At 36.8% G+C, this 10,155-nt stretch overlaps 1 protein-coding gene across 4 annotated transcripts in view; it reads right to left on the minus strand.

Moving 5' to 3' along the window:
- Nucleotides 1-1,678: 1,678 nt before the first annotated feature.
- Nucleotides 1,679-10,155, minus strand: part of ttc7a (tetratricopeptide repeat domain 7A) — a 50,958-nt gene continuing 42,481 nt past the window's right edge. For all 4 annotated transcript variants that reach the window (XM_008430398.2, XM_008430399.2, XM_008430400.2 and 1 more), the window contains one exon: nucleotides 1,679-1,986. In XM_008430398.2, coding sequence (XP_008428620.1) covers nucleotides 1,768-1,986 — 219 coding nt within the window. In that variant the 3' untranslated portion in view covers nucleotides 1,679-1,767. The remainder of the gene's footprint in view (nucleotides 1,987-10,155) is intronic.

Below are 10,155 nucleotides of genomic sequence, written 5' to 3' on the forward strand. Positions count from 1 at the left end.
CAGAAGATTCATTTGCATAAATCCTCCATTTCACATGTCTTACAAATAACCAAAAATATAATTTATCATTAATAGTGCAAAGAATGCTCAGATGTTGATTTGAAAAAAAAAAAGAAAATCGATCTATAGGAAAGTGACAAAGTTATAAACTCTTTTCAGACATAAATACATTAATTTCTCTTCCAAGGATATTAAGTTACTTTCAACATGTGGTTGCTGTTTTGGTCAGTGTGAACAAAAAACTTTGTAAATGCTTTACAAGTCAACGCTTTACATAAATCTGCTGAAATACACCTGCAGTTCAACCAATAATATCCAATCGCAGAAGGTCAATCATTGTGATTTGATCTGCAAAGTTTTCTCAAAAATCTTGCTAAAATGTTGCTCTGTCAGGTTTTGTGGAGTATTATTTAATAAATATGTCTGAAATGATTACGTAAACTGTAGTGATGCTGCTGATTGTAAAAAATGTAATTTAATTTTGATTCTTAAGCTAACAAATCATAAACAGTCATATGAAGCTACACCCAGCTGAAAGTTAGCTTAGCTTAGACAACAGACAAAATCTTTTTAAATGTTATATCTGATTAAACTATCCAAGAAAAAACTAATTTGTAGATATTTTGAGTTTTGCAGGTTTTATGAGTCAAGCTACCTGAGCTAACTAAATATAAATGATAGCTTGTATTCAGGATATGTGCAGCAAATAACTGTAGTTTTTCATATTTTGCTTTGTTGGAACAAACAAACTTCTCCAAAACAAACTTAAAATTTGAATCAGGAGGCCATTTTTTATTTAGGGCCACTTAAGTTAAAGGGGTAGATTATGTGTTTGGCATATAGCATTATGCTATATGCCACTTTATAGCATAATCAAGTAACTGTTACTTTCAGTTGTTATGAGAATGCCGCATAGATCAAATATAACTTAAGACGCCTTGAATTTGGGCCTCTGTCTCTTTAAGAAGCTCCTGCTCTTTCTGAAACTCCACCTACAGGAAGTCATCACAACATGGCTCCTCTATTAATCCTCTATTAACCCTTTAACGTTTTTACCAGCAATGCTCTGAGAAGTAGCTCCTATAATGAGAAGTGCAGTTCCACCAGGTGTTTGCTAATTGCTGCTGGCTAGTCTGAAGGAGCTGAGTGGAGAAGTCGGAGGGGACGGCTGTTGGAAACCGCAGCTCTGAGGAGGAGCTTGGTCATCAAGGCAGGGCTACGTCCAAGCAGGCGTTTTGCACACTGCAAAAACACAAAATCTTAAACAAGTATTTTTGGCTAGTGTCTGCTGCAAATATCTTAGTACACTTGAAGTGAGACAAAACTAACTTACAGGTATCTTTTTAGCAAGATATAAGAGCTTGTCTTAATTAAATTCCTTAATATTGGAGGAAAAGTTCTAGTTCCATTTACTTATAAGACATTTTCCCCATGTTACAAGTGAAATAATCTGGCTGTGGAACTTGAACTTTATAATAAAAATCAAGGAATTATTTACTTAAAATAAGCTCCAGTATCTTGTTGATGAGTTATATTTGCACTAGAAACTAGACAAAAATACTTGGTAATATTTTATGTTTTTGCAGTGGACAGCTGAATGGTTGTCATGGAGATTAAAGGATTTCTCAAACATGCAAAGACTCAAAGCGACACTCCAGGTATGTTATTGATGAAGGAATGATATTATAACATGATGTAAAGCTGAAAACTGTTGATTTTACATGGTACTGCCCCTTTAAGAAAAGGTCAGATTTGTTGCCCGGGTCGTCAGAGCTCTCTGGGGATGATGGTGAAGGGCCGGATGGGACTGGACGCCTCCAGCTCCAGCGCCGTCAGGAAGCAGTCCGGAGCCTGGCTGGAGTCCCGAGCCTGCAGCGCTTCGCCCAGGCCGCTCCACGCCTCGTGGGACGTGCTGTGGACCTGAACCGCGTCACGCAGGACCTTCTCTCCCAGGTGGACGCGACCCGTTTTTACCAGCAGGCGACCCTGAACAGCACACAGGGGAGACACAGGAAATATGGCGTTTGCTACAAAGCAACTCCTAAAAAACATGAGACACAAATATATGTTGGGTTATTTATTTATAAATGAGAATAACTGAATCCCATGAACAAAAATGTATGATGGAGTATTAATGCCATGCTAAGAAAATTAGAAAAAATTTAATTACAAAGATAAATTTATAATATTTCCAGAATAAAGTCATACAACAATAAAATTTGTTGTGAAGTCAAAATATTTCAAAAATAAAATATGAGAATATTTTAAATATTTCAAAAATAGTTGCACAAGAATAAAGCTGAAATAATACTGAATATTTTTAAAATAAAGTATTATGAGAATAAAGTTTAAATAAGAGAATAAATTCATAAAAAAAAGTAAATATGAGAATATAAAGTCACATTTCAAAAATAAAGTCGTACGAGAATAAAGTCAAAATAATGCAAGAATAAAATCATGATATTTCAAAAATAAAGTAAATATTATTCCTCATCAGAAATGCCTTTTTTAAACTATGGTATATTTTCTTTGCTTCAGTTTTAAATCTTTGCTTTTGTAACCAGAATTGTTAACTTTTGAATAAACACAAAAGCTGCTGTAGGTTGTCCTATTTTTTCACATGACTATATTTATCTATTAAATAAATATTAAAAGACAAAAGTGGTGCCTAATGTTGAGTTTAATCCTCAAAACTCAGTGAGCATCACTTTACCACCTACCCTTTAATACTCTAATATATTTCTATTCCAAATATCTGTCATTAAAACGTTTTATTGCATAAAAACCTCAAGTCAGCAGATGGTGGCTTTTTAAAATATATATAAAAAAATCATAAATCTTGGATTATGATGTTGCTCTTTTGTGGAGTTGAGTTGTTTAGGATAAAAAATGAAAACAAAGGCTAAACAGCAGCAACGAGAGTCACATTCAGCTGGGATTGACCAACTAAATGGAGAAAATCCACAAATGATGAGATTAAGAGGAAATCTCGGCAGAGACGATGCACATGGTTAAACACAAACACACAGCAAAGGGCTGCAAAGTAGGTTCTGATTTAATACAAAGTCATCTTTACCATTTAACATTCAGCAACTATCTGCCATTTCTTTTCTAACATCTACATTCCTGATACATTCAGTTAAAACCTAACCAGGGTGTTAAAAAATAAACTCTGAAAACCAACCTGACCACTTTTCCATGGAGTCCTACAAGGCTGTGTTTAGGACCCAGTGACGTTTCCTTTATACATCTGTTCAATTGGTTGTTAAAAGTAGTTACGATTAAGATACGCAGAACACTGACTCTGAATATAAAACACATTAATCCACAAAGTAGATTGGGTACAGCAAAGAATATATTTGAAATTAAAATGTCTAATTTTTGCAGCAGCCCTCCTAAAAGGTCAGGACTGTTTTTGGGCGTCTCAGACACAAAATGTTCAACGCTCTCTCACATTAAAGCTATAGATGCTGTGTTGCATGCACATAGAGGATGACAACAGGCAGCTGTTCCTCCACAATAACACACACACACGCACACGCACTGAGCTGGCCTCAGGTCAGACAGACAAGTCTCGTTATGCAGTCTCTGCTCACAAGTTCCAGATTAATTGGGCTGAACTTCACATAGCTGTCTGCAGGCTCTGATGCAACTTTCAATAACAACACACACACACACACACACACACACACACGCACACACACACACAGTTGTGTTTTCATGACTTGTGGGGACCCAACATTGACTTCCATCCATTTTCTACAGTCTACCCCTTTCCGTACCCCTAACCATCACATACCTAACCCTTTTACTCTAACCAAAAGTCAATTCACACCTTAGATCTAAACCTAATCCAAAAACAGCAGGTCCCCTCATGGGGACCAAGAAATGTCCCCACAAAACAGACGTCCCCACAACCTCACATTGTAGACAGGAATAGGTCCCCACGAAGATATAAAAACCCACCACACACACACACACCCACACACACACACTATGTTCCTCTTTCCTTGCTGATTCTATGAGGAAAACACAGGAACAAAACTCCTGAGCAAAAAGGATGTACGCCGACGTTTACCAGTTCCTGTCTGAGCCTGCAGCCCTTTGAGTTCATTCATCATCATTGTTCTCTTCTCCACATTTAGCGTCGATGTGTCAGAATGTGTCAGTTTACCCAATAATTAGCATTTACGGCATCAGTTCACCTACTCCAGATATTTTTAAACAATTTGTTCCTCTTTTTTTTGTCTGCATCTAAACTCTGAGTGACCCGTCAAAAATGCTGTAATTGCTATGCTGCTCCAGCAGGTGGCGATACTTCAAACACAGACTGCATGAGCATTCAAAAAGCATAAGATCAATTTGAAATAAAATATACTTTTTATTGTTGTTGGTCTTAGCTAATGATGGGACTCGATTAAAACTTTTTATTCAAGTTAATTGTATAAATTGAATAAATACACGTGAGCACAACAACAAAGTTTATTATTTTTAATCTGTTATTTAGGATATTAAACCATCAGATTGGAGCAAAGTGCTAATATACTCATTCAGCTGTCAAGTGTTTCACCTCTGACCATTCATGCAAGGTCTTTGAAAAAAAATCATTTTTTAGAAATGTGGACAGCGGACGCTAACATTAGCATTGGGACGTCTGTGCTAGCTGATACATGTTTAGCAGTATTTTAGGCTTAAATAGCTTCCATAATAAGCTAACTCATTTTAGCACAACTTGAAAACAACAGTAGTCTTTTCCAGCGTCCCACGAGAGGCAGGTTTGTCATCCGTCACTGTGGTTTATACATGTTGTTTGTGCGTCAGATTTATGGGTGAACCAGAAACAAAATGCAAAGGTTCCAGCTTGGGACTTTTATATGTAAAGAAGAAAAAAAACAAACTTTAAAGTTTATACAATCAGTTAATCAAAATTAACACATCAAAGTCCTGGACCAGCTTAAAAATGTTTTGATTGATTTTGCTTAAATCAGTGCACATTAATGAATGTACCAGACTTAGCAAAATAAAAAGTTACAGCCACAGTCGAACTAGTAACACCGATAGGAAAAACATATTAAAATGTCAACAACAAAAAAACAACAAAATTTTACAAATAATTTAAACAGCAAATTATAAAGTTATTAATCACCACCAAAGTGCATAATAACAGTAGACAAAATGATCAATTTATAGTGGAGCCCCGCATATTTGCCAGACATTTTCAGTTTCCTTTCATTTCTTTGTCTCCTGTTTTGCCAGTGAATGTACAAAAATGTACAAGTGAAACATGCCAGCATGTAAAATCAATGCATAAAACGCAAACAAGTTGATAAAAATCAGCATTAAGGGTCTAGTTTCTAGTCCAAATATCTTAGTACACTTGAAATAACACAAATAAGTAATTTTTCAGCAAGACACAGGAGTTTATTTTAAGTAAATAATTAAGTTTAAGATCATTTTAAAGTCAGCATTACTTAAAAAAACAAAAGAGAACAGCTTCTTCAGTTTCTTTTCTTGTTCAGTCCAACCATCTGTCTCGTGTTTTACCTTAACTGACCCTCGTCGGTTTGGCCCTGCAGTTTTTATCTCGTGTTGTGAGCAGCGGCGCATTCAAGCCAAAATTAGATAAACTCCAGAGGAACTTCAAACAGTCCAAAACAGCTAATTAAGCGTGTTTAGCGAGAGAAGGATCAAAGAGACTCCCCTCCCAAAAAAAGGAGAAAGAAACCTTCAAACGTCCCAGCAGAAACCTGATTATGGCATCCAGATTGGAGATCTTTGGCGTCAGCTGATGCTGTTTATGTGATTCAGAGGCACAACTAAAAAAAACCAAGATAGAGGTTTATTTACAGCAACTAGATTAATTTAATCTCTTTTAGTCAGATAAATTAACTATTAAATAAGTAAGGACGCATTAAAGCCTTAAATTATTCTTCTACTCATTGCAGATTTATGGATTATTTTTAAAAAATGATGTTCCTTATGTATTATAACAAATCAACTTAAAAAGCAGCAGCATAACTAAAAATTCAGGAACTGATTTTCTGTCTAGTGAATAATTTGTTTATTTGATAAATGTTTTGAATTAAAAAGTACAGTAATAACCCACTTTTAGTTTTCTGGCAGATTTAATCAGCTTTTGTTTAAGGTGTCCTGATATTTTAAAGACTTCACACAGGCCCACAGCATCAAACTTCCACTATTTTTCTTTTGTTTTCAATTTGATTGACTTATCAAAATTAGGATTTTTTTCCACCGATGCACTCCTTCGGTTTTCATAGTTTAATGAAATTAAAGGAGAAATTAAAGGGAAACTTTTATGCAAAATTCACATTTTGCAAATTTTTTTACTTCCATTTGAGTCTACTGTTTATTTTGGAAAAAAGTTAATGTTTATTGGTGTCTGGAAAGTGAGCTGTTTCCTAAACTTCCCATTTATTAAGTTACAAATCAGCAGGCACTGCCACTCACCTAGCAACCTTGGTTCGTTACCTAGCAACCGCAGGGAAGCCCAGCCCGTCACCTAGCAACCCAAGCTGAGCTCCAGTACGCTTGTTCAGCAGGTTTTACCGTTGTATGTTTTGTTGGTAACATCCAGAAACCACTTGCTGCATTCTTTTTAGTTGTGCAGGAGCCTCCACTTCTGCTTTTCAAAGATGTACAGTTGTATAACTGTGCATCTGTTTGCAGAAATTTTCACTCGTGCCTGCAAACATTGAGTTGGGGGGCATGGCCAGCAGCTGATTATTTGGATTTAAAGTGACAAGAGGCCCTAAAACAACTCATAGTCTGAACTGAAGAGACTAAAATCTCATCATCTAAGAATGATTAATGCAAAAAAAAAAAAAGGCCCATAACCTGTTTAATGTCATCTCCAAGAATCAACCTGGCTCAGGAAGACTCTCCCCCACAGAGGAAAAAAGAGAGAGAATGAACGAAGCATTAGAAGGAGGAATGCAAGAAAGGAAGACAGAAGAAGCTAAAAGAAGCAGGAGATGAAAATTGACAAAATAAGAAATAATTTAACTCAGAGGAGCCAAACATAGCAACAGAGGCACCAGTCGACTCCCAGTTGTTTCCCAGTTTGCCTCCTTCCAGTTTTTCCGTCCTCCTCAGCCTTCTTCCCTCCCTCTGTCTATTCATGGTTATCAGAGGTTTTGCTCAGTAGAATATATTTCCCTGGTTGCTAGGCAATCCCATAAAGCGGTGAGAACAACCAAAGTGTTATAAATAATGTATTTGCATTATCTAATCAGCTGACAACCGCCCCCACCCACACAGCCGGAGAGAGAGAGCCGGGGAGCGATGGGTGAGCATTTGATAATTGGAACGCGATTAATTCAATGAGCACAAGTCCTCGTCCTGAGAGCGTTCGTGCATATGCGAGGCCGCATGCGAATATGCGTCTGCCAGAGAGGAGCAGGAGTGGAAGCGTGCGCGGCCGTGAGTCCGGCTGACTCAGAACCGGCTCCACTACACACGGGAAAGGGACGAGATGTGGAAGACGAGGGAACGAGTCGGATTCATGCACACCCCACTGGGAGCAAGGCTGGGGTTCAGGATCGGAACCAATCCAACGTGTTCGGTACCAGAAACCACATCGGATCGCATTTAAATTACTCAAATTAATTTTAAACATTAGTATTTATTCTCCTTTTATAATATGTAACACATTTACGGGAGGAGGATTGGACCCACTGGACAAAAACAAACAAAAAAAAATCTTACTTTTTTTCTTAGATTTCCAACTTTTGGACTCAGAAGATAGAATGTTGAGGAAAAGATAGAATTCTTTGAAATTCTGAGAAAAAAGTAAAAATTCAAAGAAAAAAATCAAAATTTGAGGAAAAACTTCAATTTTCCAAGAAAACAAAGTTGGAATTCTGAGAAAAAAAACAAACAGTAAAGTTTCCAAGATAATAGTGAAAATTCAGAGAAAAAGATAATTAAAACAAAAAAGTTGGTATTGTCAGAAATGACTAACAATTATAGGAAAAAAGTCTGAATTCTGAAATTAAAATCTGATTTCCTAGAAAAACGTTAACACATTTTTGATGTAACTCTTGTACTCTTGTACAAATTTCTAAAACTATCACTCATCACAGTATCTGTAGTCAGGTGATCCGATAAAATCTGTTCCTAGTCTAGCAGGTTGCTTCCGAATCAAAGAACGGTTGGATGTTTGTCATATTTTAATAAAATGGAAGTTATTATGGCAGCAACTCAGTCATGAATGAAAGTAAAATCACAGAGTTGCACTGCAAAAACACAAAATCTGACCTGGTTTGTAGGTCAAATGTCTTGGTACTCTTTAAATAAGAATTTCCACAGGCAGATTTTTTCACTTAAAACAAGACATTTTACCCGTGTAATCAGTGGCGTACCATAACCTACACCAATACGTTAGTTTTGGTTGTATTTACCCAGAATGCCCTGCGCTGTAACCCACTTCCTGCTACGGACCGCTGGGCGTTCACATATGCATTCGAACAGTTCCAGAGTTTACTTTAACTGAACTGAGACCGAGGTTTTTAGACAGACCAGAGTTTGATTAAAGCGGATTAAACAGGGCTGGTGTGAATGAAACCGTAAGCGTTTAAGCTGACCAATATGAACTAATAAAGGTCAACAGACCCAATGCTTAAAGTTTACATGGTAAGAAAAGTACCAGTGAAACTGTTAAGGTTTGTTTAAGTGAAAATGGGTGAAAAATATTGTTAACATAACCGAGAAACCTTTTAATCGGCCAGTATAAAACGACAAAGGCAGCCATCTTCCTGCTTCATAGATCCTACAAATTTCACAATCAGAACGAGTGAATGAAAATAAGAGGACCTTACTGTCATTTCCCTGAGGGAGCGCGTCTTTCATTTGTTGCCAAGTCAATAAAAAAGCTTGAAAGCAGTCAGTCACAGTACAGTATGTACTTTTGCAGAATAATAGCTCAAGAGTAAAAATACCAACCAAGAATATCATCAGAATTCCCCTCAAGGCGGAGCAGAATAAATGGGCCACTGGCACACAATGTGTCCACAGCAGAACCAGAATAAAAATAAATGGCTCCGCCGTCGAGGAGCAGAGACTGGAGGTTGTGTTCTATGGCCAGGCTTCTATAAAATGAGCCACAGTGTGTTTTCACTGCAAAAACAACAAATCTTAAGACATTTTACTCTATTTCTAGGAAATATATAATTACACTTTAATTAAGACAAAACTGACTGAAATGTATCTTTTCAGCAACATATAGGAGCTTGTTTTAAGTGAATAATTCCTTAATATTATTGACAAAATACTCGTTCCATTGTCAGATAAATTTACTTATAGCAATACCTTTTCCCCATGTTATAAGTGAAATAATCTGCCAATGAAACTAGAACTTTTTCATCAATATTAAGAAATTATTTACTTAAGACAAGCTCCTATAGCTATTTAAGTTTACTTAATTTTTTTTTTAACTTAGATTTTTAATCATTTTTTCAGCAGAGCAAAGTACAACCATACTTCAGTGGTACATAATACAAATGTTGACAATATGATGTTTTCCATACAATAAACATCTTGGAATAACAATTTACAGCTACAGCATGTTTATAAACTCATCACTGTACATCATTTAAATAAGAGTGAACTCTGGAAGAGAAAACCAAACGACATAAGCCAAAAGACAAATCCATTAGGTTTAACTCAATCAAGTTTACTTAATTTAAGATATTTGCACTAGAAACTAGACAAAAATACATGTTAAGATTTTGTGTTTTTGCAGTGTTCCTCTCTTTCTCCTAACTTTTGGTGTTTTCGTTATGAATTTTTTACCAAATTCAACTGCATAAATTTAGTTCGCTCAAAAAAAAAAGGCACAAGAAGTCCACATTTGCATCAAATCCATGGAGGAATGCTGGCACGCACAAACAAACACAACATACACACACACACACAAACACACATGCGTCAGCGTCACGCTGAGAGCACATCTGTCCTGTAAGAGACCCAGAGCGGGACTCAGCCAGCTGGCTTTGCTTCAACTTTTCACCCGCTGGGATTGGTTCTCCCACAGGCCAAATAAGGAAGAGATGCGAACCTTCGTCCACCTCTGGGACTGCACACACGCACGCACGCACGCACGCACGCACGAACGCACGCACGCACGCACGCACGCAC

The sequence above is a fragment of the Poecilia reticulata genome, linkage group LG15, assembly GCF_000633615.1.
Source record: "Poecilia reticulata strain Guanapo linkage group LG15, Guppy_female_1.0+MT, whole genome shotgun sequence".
Lineage (NCBI taxonomy): Eukaryota > Metazoa > Chordata > Actinopteri > Cyprinodontiformes > Poeciliidae > Poecilia > Poecilia reticulata.